Source organism: Lucilia cuprina, chromosome 4 (assembly GCF_022045245.1).
Source record: "Lucilia cuprina isolate Lc7/37 chromosome 4, ASM2204524v1, whole genome shotgun sequence".
Classification (NCBI taxonomy): domain Eukaryota; kingdom Metazoa; phylum Arthropoda; class Insecta; order Diptera; family Calliphoridae; genus Lucilia; species Lucilia cuprina.
In genome coordinates this window covers 82,253,602-82,272,107 of record NC_060952.1, presented here as the reverse complement: position 1 = coordinate 82,272,107, position 18,506 = coordinate 82,253,602, and the positions used below count along the sequence as shown (strand labels likewise).

The following is an 18,506-nucleotide window of genomic DNA, read 5'->3' as shown; positions in this document are numbered from 1 at the left end:
GGTTAAAGTAATAAATTACTTTCTGGTTTTTGCATTTATTGACTAACAAATTTAAGGATTTAGATTTAGGACTATAGATTAGTGTATTGACTAACCTATGAGCTAGTCTAGCACTTGGCTTTTGTTATGACTCGAACTAAGGCTATTATCAAGTCTACCTAATAGTTTATTGACAAGACTATGGGCTAATTCCAGTATAAATTAATCGATTAAATAGTCTGTACCCAAGTTTACTCTATGGACTAATATATTGATCGGTCAATTTATTAGTCAGTGGAATAGTAGACTTCCCTATAGACTAGTCTATTGACTCAATCTATTAACAAGTTTATTAACTTATCTATGGACTAAATATATATCTACATTTTGTATAGTCTATGGATTATTCTAATGACTTAAATAAGGTCAAGTCCATTGCCTAATCGATTTACTCTTTTCACAAGTTTATTACTCTATGATTAGTCTACCGACTGGTCAGTAGACTAGTCTACCCTATGAACTAGGGTCTGCTCCAGTGACTAATTTATGGACTTGTCTATGCACTTGTCTATGGACTAGGTTATATACTAATCTATAAACAAGTCTATTGGCTATTGACTATTTTACTGATGGTCTACTATATGGACTAATCTAACTAGTTGATTGTTCTTTTAACATCTGGTTTGACTATTCTGTGGACTAGACTATTGGAGTTTATTTAACGAAAGCCTAAAGTCGACTATAACGATTTCTTAGTCGTTTAAATTAGTCGTGGTGTTTTAGATTTCGGTCCAAAATCTAAAAAACCAACGTTGCAAAAATCGGTTTAGTTTGCGATCAGTTTTATTTTCCTTACAAATTGTTTTTTACAAGTGTTTAAAAAGGAAGATTAAAAACCTATATTTTTATCGGAAATCTAAAATCTAATGTTAATTATATAGCAATGAGCCCAAAATCAGGAGACAAAAACGGACACATAAGAGATTATAATCGTGCTAGCTTCATGTATGATCTGTTCATGCATTATAATAAAAATAACCCCTATATTGTTATTAAACTAACTTGTTGCTACTTTAAATACGATACTAACGGTTGTTATGAAACGCTCTAACGGTTATATATACAAAATAATTTATAGTAACTATAGTTAACCTGTGTTTTATTGATAAAACGTTTCATTTCAATATAACACAATAAAAAAATTCATAAGGAAATCACTTTTAAAAAAAAGTGTAAAAATAATTTAAAAAATATATTTTTCACAAAGAAAATTTCAAACAAATTTTATTTGAAACAAAAAAAAAATGGATGCGGAACTCATAAAAAATGCTATGGAGGCCATGCACTGGAATACAAAGTCCGCTATGCCTATGGCCAATAAAGAAAATCAATTGATTTTACAGACTTTAGCGGAATTGAAAGATAAAAAGGAACAACTAATTGAACATCAACAGGAAACAGAAGAGAGATTAGAGAAATTGCAGCAACATTCTAGAAATGCTGAAGAGACCATTAATCACAATTTGGTAGGTAGAAAATAAAAACGACAAATTATTAAAATTTTAAACAAATTTTTCTTGATATTTTCAAAGAAACTTTTAGAGGCTTTTCAATCGGAGGTTAGAACTGAGGCTCATTTACATAAAATCGCTTTACGGGAACACTCTAAACTTAAGGAGGATTTAAAATATGTCGGCAAAGAGTGGCAGAATTTCAAAAAGTTTATTGAGACTACAGAGAGTAAGTAAAGTATTAGATTAGGCATGGAAAATTTAAAGTTTGAAAAAGCACCAACTTATAACAGAATCAGTACTTAACTTATTTGCTGCTAGACTATGGACAAGTCTAGACACTAAAATATACCATACGCAATGCTATAAATTAGACTACAGACTAGACAATATACAAGATTATGTTCAAGAGACTAGACTAAAGATTAGACTATACTATGACTATACTATAGACTAGACTATAGACTAGAACATAGACTAGACTATAGACTAGAATATAGACTAGACTAAAGACTAGACTATAGAATAGACTAGACTATAGACTAGACTATAGACTAGACTTTAAACTAGACTATAGACTAGATTATATACTATATTATAGACTAGACTATAGACTAAACTATAAAATATAGACTAGACTATAGCTTAGACTATAGACTAGGCTATAGCCTAGACTATTGACTAGGCTATAGCCTAGACTATTGACTAGACTATAGACTAGACTATAGACTAGGCTATAGACTAGACTATAGACTAGGCTATAGACTAGACTATAGACTAGACTATAGACTAGGCTATAGACTAGACTATAGACTAGGCTATAGACTAGACTATAGACTAGGCTATAGACTAGACTATAGACTAGGCTATAGACTAGACTATAGACTAGGCTATAGACTAGACTATAGACTAGGCTATAGAGTAGACTATAGACTAGGCTATAGACTAGACTATAGACTAGGCTATAGACTAGACTATAGACTAGGCTATAGACTAGACTATAAACTAGGCTATAGACTAGACTATAGACTAGACTACAGACTAGACTATAGACTAGACTATAGACTAGACTATAGACTAGACTATAGACTAGACTATAGACTAGACTATAGACTAGACTATAGACTAGACTATAGACTAGACTATAGACTAGACTATAGACTAGACTATAGACTAGACTATAGACTAGACTATAGACTAGACTATAGACTAGACTATAGACTAGACTATAGACTAGACTATAGACTAGACTGTAGACTAGACTATAGACTAGACTATAGACTAGACTATAGACTAGACTATAGACTAGACTATAGACTAGACTATGGACTATTCTATAGACTAGTCTATAGACTAGACTACAGACTAGACTATAGACTAGACTATAGACTAGACTATAGACTAGACTACAGACTAGACTACAGACTAGACTATAGACTAGACTATAGACTAGACTATAGATTTTCAAATTGAAAATATATATTACACTATAGACTAGACTATAGACTACACTATAGACTACACTATAGACTAGACTATAGATTAGACTATAGACTGGAGTATAGACTAGCCTATATACTAGACTAGAACTTAGAAAATTTTATTTGTTTTAAATAAATTACAGATGAAATGTCCAAACGCAAACACAATATCGATAATCTAACCAATCGCATTAAATGGGCTAAAACGGCCTTGGTGGAATGGCGCCAAGCCATGGAAGATGGCAACAAGGGATTTCAACTGATCGAAATGTACTATAAAGATGATCAATTAAGAGCTAAACAACAAAATTATAAACGTCTTAAGTTAAATGATGAAATTGAACGTCAACGCAAAAAGCTAATAAATATGTATGATGATCAGAAGACGCTGGAATGTAATCTAGAGTGTACGGCCAATTTATATCGTACAGCTCATGCTGAACGACGTCAAATGGTGGAAACCTGGAAGTTGGCAGCTCAAAAAATGTCTCAAAGAGAAAAAGATATAAGAAATAGTGAAATTGCTTTAATGGAATGTCGTCTTAAGGTGGAATTGAAAGCTAAAGAATTGAAAATGCAAGATAATAAACTAAATGAAATCATAGAAAATAATAGAGAGGTAGAGGAAGCCATTGAAATGTTAAATTCGGAAACTTCCGATATGAAGGAACAAATACAAAGATTGACTGATATGATTATGTTGAAAACTCAGGAGGTATTTTTAGAAAAATTCAAAAGAATTATTGTTTTAAATATTAGAATATTTATAGGTTGATCTTATAACCAAAGAATTGCAAAATCTGGCTAATCGGGTACAACAACAACGTGCACAAAATCGTCGTTTGTCTAAAGAAAAATCAGATTATTTAATAGAAATAGAACATTCTGAAATGGTGATTGGAAAACTGGAAGATCGTCTCAATGCCATGAATAGTAAAAATTTAAATGCTCAACAAAGATTACAAGTTTTAGAAGAACTAATGGATGTCGAGGATAAGGCTCAAAGAGAAGTTAATAAAGAAACAGATCGTATTAACGGATTAATATATCGTTCACAACAGCAATTAGTGAAATTTAAAGAAGATAGCATTAGTCTACAGGTGCAGAAAGTTTTCTAAAATCTTAAAAATTTATATTAAAGTTAAAGATTCGTTTTAAAAACAGGTTAATAATCGTGGTCTGAGTTCCAATATAACAGCAGTGTCCAAAAATAATCAGCTTTTGGAAAAGGATATTAAAAAACATGTAGAAAATAATTATGAATTGGTAGGTTTTAAAAATTTAATTTAAAAATTCAATAAGTTTTTATATAAAATTTTTGTTGCAGTCCTTTAAAATCCTTAACTTAGAAAGACGTATAGTGATACTACAGGGAGGTGTTATAGATCCCGTGGTCGAGCAGAGAAATCAAGAATATCTCGTGGAATTGGAGGAACGTTATAACAAACTGCAGAAAAATGTGCAGGCTACACAAATGCAAAATAAAAAACTAGATGATGATATGCGTAAATTGACCCTAACCTATAACAATGATATGACCCGCTTAGATCAAGTAAACTATAAAATCAAAGAAGCTCAAGTCTATTGTGAAGGCGGCATTAAAAGGGTGAAAGAAGAAACCCGACGCAATCAAGAACTTATAGTAGAGTTAAGTATATTGAAAATGAAAGCTCATGAATTTGAAAATGAAATAAATCAATGTGAAGAAGGCACTTATAATCTGGTAAAACATCGCATGCATTTAAATCGTACTATCAAAGATCGCATGATAGAGATCAAGTCTCAAACGGATTTGCTAAATTTGAAACGTAAACATTTACAAGAAGAACTCAGTACTTTGAGAGCTGATATAGGAGAGAGAAGAAAACATATAGAAGCAGTTAAGGCCAGATTTGAATTGACTTCTAAGCTATTGGGAGTAAATGAAGATGGTAGTCTCATAACAGCCACTCAACTTAGAGTAGAAACGGCTCAGGAAAAGCAAATGCTTTTGGATGAAGGTAATGAGTTAAATGAAAAAGTTCTAAAAGCAGAAAAGGAAATAGAAGCTTTACAGAATACTTTAGCTTTATTGAATAACTGTAATGATGCCTATCGCAAAAATGTGCAAAAACAACAGGAGGGAGGTGAGTTATGCCATTCTTAGAATAACAATAAATAATTCCTTATTTAAACTTTCAGAGGAAGCTACAACCGAATTAAAATCTTTACAAATCAATTACTGTTCCTCCTTAAATACTTTAAGAAATTTGCGTCAAGAACTACAAGATTTAGAAATAAAAACTAATGAGTCGCTTAAAGAAAAAGAGGAATTGAGTAATATTTTGCAAAAGGATATCAAGAAGAGGTTCGCTAATTCAAAATTCCATTTAAAACAAAAAGTAACTAAATTTTTCTTTACAACTTCTAGAAACGATAATGCTGATTTCATAGCTCGTCTTAAGAAAGAACTAATGGATCAAAAGAATAAACAAGTGCGTGCCGATAGAGAACTTAAGACCGCCCTTAAGGCTCTTAAGCAAAGAGCTATTAGTAGTGAATTTTTGGAATTATTTAATCGTGACTTGGATCTGAGAGAATTGGAGAAAAGGAATTTAGATGTTTTAAATCAATTGGGTGATTTGGCTTATGCAGATGATGAATTGGGACCGAAAATAGCTCGTCAATTATTGAATCGTGGCATGAAGATGCCTCATATGATGCAAAAATCTAGAAGTACAATATCATGGCGTAGTGAGACTTCCTATGATGGCATGTCAATGAGTTCTTCAAAGGGTGAGCAATATGATTACTAAGATAGATTTTATTTAAACTAATAAACTTAAGGTGTATTGACTTCTATTCTGCATTTCAATTTGAATCGAAATTTTCTCCGTTTGGCAACTTTGGTATTCTGCATTTCGATTCGACTCTCCGCCACATAAACAACAACATACAAAAACGTAATTACGATCGAAATGCAGAATACACACACAATCGCAAAGCATTGAAACGAAATGGAATTGCTTCTTCTTTTCCTTACGATTGGAATACCTTTTTTCCATAAATGCGTAAACGTAATCGAAATGCAGAATAGGGGTAATTAATTAGGAAACAGATCTATCTATCTATCTATCTATCTATCTATCTATCTATCTATCTATCTATCTATCTATCTATCTATCTATCTATCTATCTATCTATCTGTCTATCTATCTATCTATCTATCTATCTATCTATCTATCTATCTATCTATCTATCTATCTATCTATCTATCTATCTATCTATCTATCTATCTATCTATCTATCTATCTATCTATCTATCTATCTATCTATCTATCTATCTATATCTACATTTCTTATAAAGCTTGTTTTCCTTATTGAGAATAAACACTGATTGTCCCGTTTTTGTTGATTTCTTTTCAGAAATGTTTACTTCTCGTTCATCACTATCTGACGCGTCCGAAGTGAAACTTACTTCAAACACCCGATTAAGTGTAATTTCTCTAGAATTGCCAGAGAAAAAGAAGGGCGGCAAATAGCGCAGTACATTTTGTCAATAGTTTATTTTTTTAAGAATCAATTTTTCTCAATTAAATTTATGTGTAAATAAAAATCATTTCATTATCTTTCTCATACATTAAAACAAATACCTTGATTTTATGCTGGTAGTTTAATCTTCGGCTTCTGAACCGCTACCAGAAGCAGTGCCACTGCCAGAACCGCTTGGTGTATTACTGCGTGAACGTGAAGGTGAACGGGAACCAGAAGCGCTACGTGAACGAGAACGGGAGCGAGAACCGCTTTTAGAACGGGATCTTGAGCGTGATTTTGAACGAGAAGAACGCGAATTAGAGCGAGAACGTGAGCCGGATTTTTGTGAGCCCGCAGGTGATGCAGAACGTGATTTGGAGGGTGATTTAGTGCCAGAACGAGAGCGAGAACCGGATCGTGAACGTGATCCAGAAGCAGAACGTGAACGAGAACGTGAGCCAGATTTTGAACGAGAACGACTGCGTGATTTTGATTTGGAACGAGAACGGGAACGAGAGCGTGAAGAGGCTCTGGAGCCGCCCGAAGCAGATCCAGATCTATCCGAGCCAGAACCGGAAGCAGAACCAGAACGTGAACGAGATCTTGATTGCGACTTGGCATGAGATTTAGATCTAGAACGTGATTTACGCTCACGTTGCGTTTGCTCTTCATCTTTACTGGCCTCATCTTGTTCTGTTTGCTGTTGTTGTGGTTGCACAGTTTGTGGTATATCATCTTCTTCCTCCTCAATTTCCATTTCTTCTTCATCATCCTCATCGCCAGCAGGTTCCAATTGACGTTCACGATAACGTTGCATACGATGCTCATTAGCATCCAAGGGACGATGTTTAACAACCAATTTAGTATTGCTGGGTTGTTGACCCACCTTCATACGTCTCTTATTAAGACGCACACGTGTCTCCAGCTCATTGTAGTAGACACCATCGTGACGCATAACAAAGAAGTAGTTTTCTTCGTAGCCCTTCGAAGCTTTGCTCTTAACATTCCAATTGTATTCACGAGCAATTTTATACTCATAGTCTTCGTCATCCTTGTAGAGCACTTGATCGGCAAAATCAATACGTCTCTTTTCCAAAGTACCCTCAGTGGGCAAGAAGTAGGCGACAAATTGTTCACCACTTTCGTCCATCACACCACGAATCATAGCCTGAGACATTTCTTCCAATTGAGCGGGTACATTTTTGCCAGCTGGTGCGGGATCACTGTCAAATATAACTTGAGCACAAGGATATTTCCAGTTTTTGAAATCGGGATACACGGGAAATATTTCCACGGGCACCACATTGGGTTTGGAGTAATGTTTGGTAATTTCGTTCTTAGAATCTTCAAATGTTTTCTCAATGGCCTTAATTTGGGCATCACGATCCAAGTAGAGAGTTTCCTCACGCAACGATTTCTTGACATTATAACCCACTTTGGCTTCAATTTGCTCCAAGTTCTGAGGTTGGAAACGTGTCTGTTCGGTGGAAATATATTCCGATTTACGCAACCAGGATACACTGCGAGAATGCTGTTTCGAACGCACTGAATCGTGTGGTGTGTGAACATCTTCTTCCAGAAGTTTCTCATCCGCCGGATCAAGTTGTGCATACGGGTCGGCTTGATAAAGATCACGATTAATTAAATCAATGGTAACGCCCAGATCATGTTCGGTTAATACTTCATATTTGTAATTGCGTTCCAACGAAGTGGGGTTATACTGTACGAAACGATGGCTACCAAAGGGATACTGAAGAAATTTCAAATCGAACGGTATATCGGGTAAATTATTGCCATATTTAACGCGACATATAATTTCCGATCTAAAATTAATAAGGATTAATTAGACTAATAAGATATTGTTTATTTATTCATGCTTAAAACTTACTTTCTTTCGGTTTGTCTTGGTGGCCTTTTTTCAGTTGGAGCGGCGGCACTATTTATGGTTGGTGGCATTTTAATTTTTTATAATACACATTGAAGCTTTTGCCTTTTAATAGGAAAACACTTTTTCTGTTGAATTCGCACAATATTTGCAAGCTTTTTCACTGATTTATTAAAATTACACTGGTAAATTCTACAATTTTTAGAAAAACGCCGACGATGTTTTATTTTTTGACAGTAACTAAAACAGAATAATAAAGTTGTGTTATTATGGTGGTTAGAGAAGTGTGTTAACAGGGTGTGTCATAGACAACAGAAATGCATTTTTGACATATAGGTGGCGCCATTAAACATACATTTTTGAATAATACGAAACAGTTTATAATTGTTTTCTAAATAATAAAATCGTATTTTTATATTTTGCACTATTCAATACAACAAATATTAAAATTGAGCTCTATTGTGTTCTTAGACCGATAAACGGCTAAAGGTTAGGTTGAAAGGCGAATGAATACAAATGCATTCGATCTGAAGTACTACGCACTGGCCACTATCGAGTTGTGACTAACTAGTTCAGTTTTAGTTCTGTTCTAATTATGTTCTAATTATGTTCCAGTTCTGTTCTAGTTCTATTCTAGTTCTGTTCTAGTTCTAGTTCTGTTCTATTTCTGTTCTGTTCTAGTTCTGTTCTAGTTCTAGTTCTGTTCTAGTTCTGTTCTAGTTCTGTTCTAGTTCTTTTATAGTTCTGTTCTAGTTCTGTTCTAGTTCTGTTCTAGTTCTGTTCTAGTTCTGTTCTAGTTCTGTTCTAGTTCTGTTCTAGTTCTGTTCTAGTTCTGTTCTAGTTCTGTTCTAGTTCTATTCCTGTTCTGTTCTGTTGTTATTGTAACAGCTCGACTGTGGCCGATAGTTCTTTCCTGGGGAAAAAACTTTCGTTGATACGGCTGTCGCTGGGTTGACAATCTTTGGCCGAGTAAGACTCGGGTCGTTCCGGAGCGAAGATCCAATTGTCGTTCTGTTCTAGTTCTGTTCTAGTTATGTTCTAGTTCTGTTCTAGTTCTGTTCTAGTTCTGTTCTAGTTCTGTTCTAGTTCTGTTCTAGTTCTGTTCTAGTTCTGTTCTAGTTCTGTTCTAGTTCTGTTCTAGTTCTGTTCTAGTTCTGTTCTAGTTCTGTTCTAGTTCTGTTCTAGTTCTGTTCTAGTTCTGTTCTAGTTCTGTTCTAGTTCTGTTCTGGTTCTGTTCTAGTTCTGTTCTAGTTCTGTTCTAGTCCTGTTCTAGTTTTAGTTGGGATGCCTGTTGAAATTAATTTTCTCAGACCTCTTTAAGATCTATAACAGGAAAAATTTCACACTACCTGTATTTTTTTGGGAAAAATAAGGAAAAACGTTAAAAATTAGCGAAACGTTTACATTGATATATGTTTGAATCAGTTTAATAAATTGCGTATTTTTCTTTTAATCATTAAATTCTATTTATTTTAAATATTTTTTGGCGCCATAATTACGATATTTTGTTAAAAAATTTTACTAATTTCTTCAGCAGGTTGTATTTTTTACATATTTTAAATGTCAGACATAAAATGGACCGATTGTTTTTAGATTTTGCGAATTTTCAGTTTTAAAAATATCTTGTAGATTATTATAAGATAATTTAAGTAAATTCTTTTAAATTTTTATTTATCTCATGTGAAATTGATTTTAAAATATCTCTCGCCCCAGGGATGCTTTTTATGATTGGTCTACATCCTATTGTTTTATTTTTTATGAACTATGGGGTGTGCCCTACACAATTTTCTTAAGCAGTAAATGTTTGCTAATGTTATTATAGAATTCAAATGGAAATTACGTTACAAAATATTCAATTTGAAGAAATCTAATCATAAGTTTTCATAAATACATAAAATGGCTGCTTTTACACCCTTTAAGGGTGTAAAAGAATAAATATAGATTCCAAACTTTGAAGAAGTCTTAAGACAAATCTTATAACTTCAAAACTGCCAAGTAGAGTTACAAAAATATCAATCTCACCGATTTTTTCTAAACTTTTTTATTGTTTTTATTTTATTTGTTTGTTTAAACAATTTTAAGTGATTTATATTTTGTTTTTATTTTTAATTATTTTTATTGTTAAACAATTGCAAATCATAAAAAATTAACCAAAATACATTTAATGATGACGTCGTGATATTTAAAAATTTTGTATACAACTCAAAAGAAATACATACAGCTACAGTCAAAATAAAACAGTAATGGACAAAACATGAACAAATCTATAATAATAATATTTTTTTAGGCCTAAAAACAACATTACAAATTTGTACACTTTATTTTGTCCTCAACTGTTTAAACATCGATTTCTAGTCTTCCTTGTATCCCTCTCACTGGAACAAAAAAAAAACTTTAAAATATTTTTTTTTATTTTCAATAAAATCGAAAAAGAATTTTCATAAATTAGTTTAACAATTTAAGCGAAACGGTAAAGAAATAGAAAATTTCAATTGAAACAAAAAAAATGTTCAATTCAAAGGAAAAAATGTAACATGTAAATTAAACGGAAGTTGTGGCTAAATATAATGAAAATGACAAGCGCCGGATATGAAACTAAAATCAAAATTAAACGTTATTAAAATTGTTTTCAATTGAAAAATTTATAGTAGAAAAAAATTATTTGTGTAGAAAACATAAAGTTGATTTATAAAATCGAATGTGGGAAGAATGTCAATAATGAAATTTAAAAGAAGAAATCAATTATTTAGGAAAAAAGGAAATGTGTTTTAAAGATGCAAATGTTTGAATAAAGCGAAAATTTCTTAAATAAAATGAAAAGTTCCTTGGTAATTGAGTGGCTTAATCTGGAGAGTCCGGTAATAAAGGTAAGTTAAAATTTATACATTTGTTCAGTTTTAGTTCTGTTCCTGTTCTAGTTCAGTTTTAGTTCAGTTTCAGTTCTGTTCCTGTTGTAGTTCTGTTCTAGTTCTGTTCCTGTTGTAGTTCTGTTCTAGTTCTGTTCTTGTTCAGTTCTAGTTCAGTTCTAGTTTGGTTCTAGTTCACTTCTAGTTCAGTTCAGTTCAGTTCTATTTTAGTTCAGTTCTGCTTTAGTTCTGTTTTAGTTCAGTTTCAGTTGAGTTTTAGTTCAGTTCTAGTTCTGTTCCAATTTTGTTCTAGTTCTGTTCTAGTTCTGTTCTAGATCTGTTCTAGTTCTGTTCTAGTTCTGTTCTGTTCTAGTTCTGTTCTAGTTCTGTTCTAGTTCTGTTCTAGTTCTGTTCTAGTTCTGTTCTAGTTCTGTTCTAGTTCTGTTCTAGTTCTGTTCTAGTTCTGTTCTAGTTCTGTTCTAGTTCTGTTCTAGTTCTGTTCTAGTTCTGTTCTAGTTCTGTTCTAGTTCTGTTCTAGTTCTGTTCTAGTTCTGTTCTAGTTCTGTTCTAGTTCTGTTCTAGTTCTGTTCTAGTTCTGTTCTAGTTCTGTTCTAGTTCTGTTCTAGTTCTGTTCTAGTTCTGTTCTAGTTCTGTTCTAGTTCTGTTCTAGTTCTGTTCTAGTTCTGTTCTAGTTCTGTTCTAGTTCTGTTCTAGTTGTGTTCTAGTTGTGTTCTAGTTGTGTTCTAGTTGTGTTCTAGTTGTGTTCTAGTTGTGTTCTAGTTGTGTTCTAGTTCTGTTCTAGTTCTGTTCTAGTTCTGTTTTAGTTCTGTTCTAGTTCTGTTCCAGTTCTGTTCTAGTTCTGTTCTAGTTCTGTTCTAGTTCTGTTCTAGTTCTGTTCTAGTTCTGTTCTAGTTGTGTTCTAGTTGTGTTCTAGTTGTGTTCTAGTTGTGTTGTAGTTGTGTTCTAGTTCTGTTCTAGTTCTGTTCTAGTTCTGTTTTAGTTCTGTTCTAGTTCTGTTCTAGTTCTGTTCTAGTTCTGTTCTAGTTCTGTTCTAGTTCTGTTCTAGTTCTAGTTCTGTTCTAGTTCTGTTCTAATTCTGTTCTAGTTCTGTTCTAGTTCTGTTCTAGTTCTGTTCTAGTTCTGTTCTAGTTCTGTTCTAGTTCTGTTCTAGTTCTGTTCTAGTTCTGTTCTAGTTCAGTTCTAGTTCTGTTCTAGTTCTGTTCTAGTTCTGTTCTAGTTCTGTTCTAGTTCTGTTCTAGTTCTGTTCTAGTTCTGTTCTAGTTCTGTTCTAGTTCTGTTCTAGTTCTGTTCTAGTTCTGTTCTAGTTCTGTTCTAGTTCTGTTCTAGTTCTGTTCTAGTTCTGTTCTGTTCTGTTCTAGTTCTGTTCTAGTTCTGTTCTAGTTCTGTTCTAGTTCTGTTCTAGTTCTGTTCTAGTTCTGTTCTAGTTCTATTCTAGTTCTGTTCTAGTTCTGTTCTAGTTCTGTTCTAGTTCTTGTTCTGTTCTAGTTCTGTTCTATTTCTGTTTTAGTTCTGGTCTAGTAAATATTTGAAATATTTGACAAAACTATTGACCTAAGAAGATCAAAGGATTAAATACGTTCTAGTTCTGTTTTAGTTCTGTTCTAGTTCTGTTCCAGTTCTGTTCTAGTTCTGTTCTAGTTCTGTTCTAGTTCTGTTCTAGTTCTGTTCTAGTTCTGTTCTAGTTGTGTTCTAGTTGTGTTCTAGTTGTGTTCTAGTTGTGTTGTAGTTGTGTTCTAGTTCTGTTCTAGTTCTGTTCTAGTTCTGTTTTAGTTCTGTTCTAGTTCTGTTCTAGTTCTGTTCTAGTTCTGTTCTAGTTCTGTTCTAGTTCTGTTCTAGTTCTAGTTCTGTTCTAGTTCTGTTCTAATTCTGTTCTAGTTCTGTTCTAGTTCTGTTCTAGTTCTGTTCTAGTTCTGTTCTAGTTCTGTTCTAGTTCTGTTCTAGTTCTGTTCTAGTTCTGTTCTAGTTCTGTTCTAGTTCTGTTCTAGTTCTGTTCTAGTTCTGTTCTAGTTCTGTTCTGTTCTGTTCTAGTTCTGTTCTAGTTCTGTTCTAGTTCTGTTCTAGTTCTGTTCTAGTTCTGTTCTAGTTCTGTTCTAGTTCTATTCTAGTTCTGTTCTAGTTCTGTTCTAGTTCTGTTCTAGTTCTTGTTCTGTTCTAGTTCTGTTCTATTTCTGTTTTAGTTCTGGTCTAGTAAATATTTGAAATATTTGACAAAACTATTGACCTAAGAAGATCAAAGGATTAAATACATACATATGAAATAAATAAATATTTCTTACAATTTTCTTTGCTACGTATATTGATTGTCATCGATAATTTGTTTCCAGAAAAACTGAGACAAAACAAAAATCTTCAAGTCATCTTAACAAGAAAATAAACTGTTCACTTTATTTGCCAAAAATTTAGTTCAAACATTTCAACGCACCTTCTTCTTCTTCTTCTTACACATCTGTATTGTACTTAATTTTACATCAGATAGACAAACACATTCAAGGAAACATTTATTAATCATAAATAATATAATAATCAATAAATAAACATGTATTTGAGCATTTTTTGTGTATATTTTTATTGTAAACAATAAATAAATTTGTTAATAATAAATTAATCAAACAATAAAAATAAAACGCACAAAAAATACCTCGTCAATGTGAATTAAATAAAAAATTCGAGAAAAATTTCTTATATTTTATGAGAGAAAAAAAAATATTGTCAATCAACACGTGAAGTTAATTTAAATAATTTAAATTTTTTAGATTTTTAAATATTCGCACTATAAAAAAGTAATAATGAAAAAACTGATTTAGAATAATCTGTGCGAAAAGTAATGTTTTCAGAATATAGAGCAGGTATTTTTGATTACACTAACGCCTTGATGTACTGCTCAATTATGGGCATAATTCTGTCAGATATGCTTTCGAGAATATCGATACTTAAAATAAGCAAAATTGGTTCAAAATTAATAGTTCTAGTTCAGTTTTTGTTCAGATCTAGTTCAATTCTAGTTCAGTTCTAGTTCAGTTCTATTTCAGTTCTAGTTCAGTTCTAGTTCAGTTCTAGTTCAGTTCTAGTTCAGTTCTAGTTCAGTTCTAGTTCAGTTCTAGTTCAGTTCTAGTTCAGTTCTAGTTCAGTTCTAGTTCAGTTCTTGTTTAAAAATTTGCTGAAAGAAAGCTTCTCGAAAGCATACATGAATGAGTTCTAGGAGATTTAAACGCCAAAGTTATACAGAAATTTTAACAAGGGAAATAAACATATCAATGAATGCTAAGATTAAATGAAAATTAGTAAATAAACTATTGCTCAAGAAATTGGCAGACAGAATGTCATAGACAACAAAATTAGGCATATGTGCCAACAATTTTTAGATCAAGTGTTGATAGACTTTAAGGGTTACATTGTATAGTATGTTTAAAATACAATTATACAACTAGAACAAAAAAAATTGAATTGATATTTAGAAAAATAATAGGCCGATAAGAAGACGATAGTGAGATATAGTCTCAACAGATATTAACAAATCTCTTAAAGAAAAGTACTTATATTCGAGACAGATTTGTATAAACAATCTAAACAAAACGAAAAGACCTACAATAGAAAGTTAGAATATTTTTAAATTTCCCTCTAGTGTAAAATTAAACACAGTTGAACTAGTGCAATTGAAATTTATTTTAATAATTTAAAAAAAATCATAATATTTTTAAATAAAATTAACATACAATTGCAAATTGGCGTCTAATATGAAAAATAATATTTTCAGAAGACGTTATTTTCAAAAATATGCGAAATTTCTGTAGATGTTAATAATGTTGTCAATCTTTACAGTTCTAGTTCAGTTCTAGTTCTGAACTGAACTAGAACTGAACTAGAACTGTCTATAAAAATCACTAAAATAAATAGATTAATGAAGAAAATCTTAATAGAATTTATATGTATGAACTACGTGAGTTTTAAAATCATATTAATTTATAATCAAAGTTTTGTGTATAAATATGGAAAGTTTCTGATTATAAAGTGATCAGATGACCTTGATAAATTATTTTAGGAATCGACCCTGTTTTGTCTACTATAATGAAAAAGAGAGGTTAAAATTAATTAATTAATAAATGAATTATTATCTATATATGTATATATGTATCTATCATATCTATCTATCTATCTATCTATCTATCTATCTATCTATCTATCTATCTATCTATCTATCTATCTATTATCTATCTATTTATCTATCTATCTATCTATCTATCTATCTATCTATCTATCTATCTATCTATCTATCTATCTATCTATCTATCTATCTATCTATCTATCTATCTATCTATCTATCTATCTATCTATCTATCTATCTATCTATCTATCTATCTATCTATCTATCTATCTATCTATCTATCTATCTATCTATCTATCTATCTATCTATCTATCTATCTATCTATCTATCTACCTATCTGTCATAACGTTTACTTAATCCAGTATACAGGATCGAACCACAAGGCGTCAGTCTCTGAGACTGTTCTCTAGAAATATCTCTCCCTTTACGTTATACCTACGTATTGTCAACATTACATTCATTTCGCACGAGACCAGATGTCTTCTGTATACAGGTGGTAATTATTACGAATTTTTATTGACTTAACCGGATTAAAACAAGTAAAAATTGAGTCATTGGGGGAATAATACTTTTATTAATAAAACTTCTTTTTTTTTAACACAAGTCTGAAGGTTATTGTATGCAAGATAAATGAATAAAGAAAATTATCGAATTACATTTTAAATGAATGCGGAAAAGTAGACCCTTGAATATTTTCACAAAAAAAGAGCCGCTATGGAGAAAGAGTTTTTTAAAATTAACCTCAAAAATTACATAGCAATGACCTTAGCAGAATTTAACAACAAAAGAGTGTTGTGGTCGGCTAGTTCTGAATTTTGTATACCCTCCATTGAAACAGTCGTCGTTAATTTGTAAATGCTGCCCTATAGATGTATAGGTCTGTGTACAATCTACGCATATAATGAACTATATATAAACCGATTTATTTACTAAACAATAAGATCATGAGAACTTGTTATTTATTGATATTTTCAATTTTGATTCAATACAATATTGTAACAATAACTTGTTGTTTATAACGCGTGTCTTAAAAATATTTTTTATTATTGTTAATATATTATTTGTAAAAATTAAACGAGAATATTTTTTTTTTCTAAAAAATTATGTAAAACAAAGTATTTTGAAAAATAAAAATAAATCTACAAAAGATTTCACATTTTTTTTCCAAAGTAAATACTAAGTTTTTGCTACAATTATTACATATTGTTCCTCGAAAAAAAAACTCATATTTTTATTTGTACTTTTAATTTGTAACTTTAATAATTAATTGACAATATTTATTTAACAATAAAGCTACTATATATTGTCAACCCCACAAATTGTATCACATTATCCGAGAGTGTCAAAACGAAGAAGACGCTGTTAAAAAAAAAACAATTTCGTGAAATTTTCGAAAAGAAAACAAATTTTTATAATAATTTTTCGCAAAATATCGAATTAATCGAACGAAGCTGAAATCTTAACACTTGCATTGGAGGCGACTTTAGTTTAAACTTAAATCTAGTTTCAAGTGGTCGTCCTCTCGAAATTGTGCTCACGTGTGAGAAGAGTATTTAGCCTAACGTGAAGAAAAAACGTTAAATTCAAAATTCAAAATTTTAAAATGTATTTTAATGTTAATAAGGGAAATTAATAAAAAAAAATTAAGAAATATTTAAAATTTGTGAAAGTGTTAATTCTTAAAAGAAAATTCCTTGAATGTACAATTAATTCATTTAACAAAACTATTAATTGACTATAATTAAGACTTTTAATTGAGCAAGATTAATCATTTATAAGGATTACATTTAAAAGATCAATTGGATATTGTTTCAACGTTTTTTTTTTTTTAAGGTGAGTTTCAATTAAAAATTTAATAAGAAATATAATAATTATATAAAAATATTACAAAAAAAAACTTAATTATATTTTATAATAAACACTTTTCAGAGTAAACTCTGTTTTTTTTAATTATAATTAATTATTTGATATATTTAATTTTAATTCAAAATTATTTCTTTTAAAAAATAATTTCTTATTTAGTAAATTAATTACTAAAAACTTTTATAAACTGAATTAAAACTGATGTATTCCGTTTAATTAATTTTACTGAAATGAAAATTTTTGTTACAATATTTAAACAAGTGATCCAAAGGTAGTTGAATCTTTTTTCTAGGTTTTTTTCTATAATTTTATTTTAATTAACACCTGACAAAGTAATTTTAAGCAAAAACCGGTATAATTGGGTACTTTACAAAAAATTGCAATAAAATATTTATATTAGATTTAATAATATTAAAAATCAAATTATAAAATATTTTCTGTAATTCTGAGAACGTGCGAGTTTATTTACATAAATGAGCGATGCTTCAATTATAAGACAAACTAAAAGTTAATTCGGGCATTTCCCAAAAATTGTTCTACGACTAGTTTGAAAAATATATTTTAAAATATAATTAGATGAGAGACAGCATTGCCAGATCACAGATTTTCATAGTTACACAAAAACATTAAACAGTCCAAAAGTTTTAGGCTTGATAAGCTTATTAAATTAAAAACTTGCAAACATTTTCCAACATAATTTCAGAACTTCATTTAAAAAAAAAAATTAGATTTTCTTTATGAACCATCTGGCAGCGCTTCATGTGCTTTTATACATACAATAATGAGATACAAAGTTTGCAGTTCTAAGCTTAATTAAACATATTGATAAAATCAATGTATTTTCTAACGTTTGTTAGTGAAAAAGTAAAATTTGTAATTGAAAATGTAATAAATGTTTGTCAATTGAAAAAAAACAATATGGAAGTGGTGTTAAAAAATCCATTTACTCAGAATTCTATTTCTACAACTAATGCATTCGAAAATCAAACGAAGAAATCTACACATAATGTTCAAGATGTCTCAAATTCAAATGGACACAAGGTATGTTTATATGATCATGATTATTATATGTTCTATATTCTGGACTAAAGTTTAGATCTGAACTAGATCTGAACTAGAACTGAACTAGAACTGAACTAGAAATGAACTAGAACTGAACTAGAACTGAACTAGAACTGAACTAGAACTGAACTAGTAATGAACTAGAACTGAACTGAACTGAACTAGAACTGAACTAGAACTGAACTAGAACTGAACTAGAACTGAACTAGAACTGAACTAGAACTGAACTAGAACTGAACTAG

At 30.9% G+C, this 18,506-nt stretch overlaps 3 protein-coding genes across 3 annotated transcripts in view; 2 read left to right on the top strand and 1 right to left on the bottom strand.

Moving 5' to 3' along the window:
- Positions 1 to 1,180: 1,180 nt before the first annotated feature.
- LOC111680179 (coiled-coil domain-containing protein 39) lies at positions 1,181 to 6,594 on the top strand. The gene is made up of 9 exons (XM_023441810.2): positions 1,181 to 1,505; positions 1,572 to 1,719; positions 3,115 to 3,686; positions 3,742 to 4,071; positions 4,136 to 4,237; positions 4,299 to 5,097; positions 5,153 to 5,318; positions 5,382 to 5,746; positions 6,377 to 6,594. Exons 1-9 carry the CDS (start codon positions 1,284 to 1,286, stop codon positions 6,490 to 6,492), a joined length of 2,820 nt encoding a protein of 939 aa, XP_023297578.2. The 5' UTR covers positions 1,181 to 1,283; the 3' UTR covers positions 6,493 to 6,594.
- LOC111680180 (RNA polymerase II-associated factor 1 homolog) lies at positions 6,498 to 8,609 on the bottom strand. The gene is made up of 2 exons (XM_023441811.2): positions 8,373 to 8,609; positions 6,498 to 8,307 (listed from the first exon to the last, which is right to left on the bottom strand). Exons 1-2 carry the CDS (start codon positions 8,438 to 8,440, stop codon positions 6,624 to 6,626), a joined length of 1,752 nt encoding a protein of 583 aa, XP_023297579.2. The 5' UTR covers positions 8,441 to 8,609; the 3' UTR covers positions 6,498 to 6,623.
- Positions 8,610 to 10,911: 2,302 nt separating this feature from the next.
- The window catches only part of LOC111684780 (organic cation transporter-like protein), a 75,154-nt gene continuing 67,559 nt past the window's right edge, over positions 10,912 to 18,506 (top strand). The window contains exon 1 of the mRNA XM_046950011.1: positions 10,912 to 11,236. Coding sequence (XP_046805967.1) covers positions 11,183 to 11,236 — 54 coding nt within the window. The 5' untranslated portion in view covers positions 10,912 to 11,182. The remainder of the gene's footprint in view (positions 11,237 to 18,506) is intronic.

Excerpts from the sequence above, each read along its gene's own strand:
- LOC111680179 (XM_023441810.2), top strand. The coding sequence starts at position 1,284 with ATGGATGCGGAACTCATAAAAAATGCTATGGAGGCCATGCACTGGAAT. Across the intron at positions 5,319-5,381 it reads CAAAAGGATATCAAGAAGAG|AAACGATAATGCTGATTTCA; the intron begins GTTCGCTAATTC and ends TACAACTTCTAG. Across the intron at positions 5,747-6,376 it reads GTCAATGAGTTCTTCAAAGG|AAATGTTTACTTCTCGTTCA; the intron begins GTGAGCAATATG and ends ATTTCTTTTCAG.
- LOC111680180 (XM_023441811.2), bottom strand. The coding sequence starts at position 8,440 with ATGCCACCAACCATAAATAGTGCCGCCGCTCCAACTGAAAAAAGGCCA. Across the intron at positions 8,308-8,372 it reads CCAAGACAAACCGAAAGAAA|ATCGGAAATTATATGTCGCG; the intron begins GTAAGTTTTAAG and ends TATTAATTTTAG.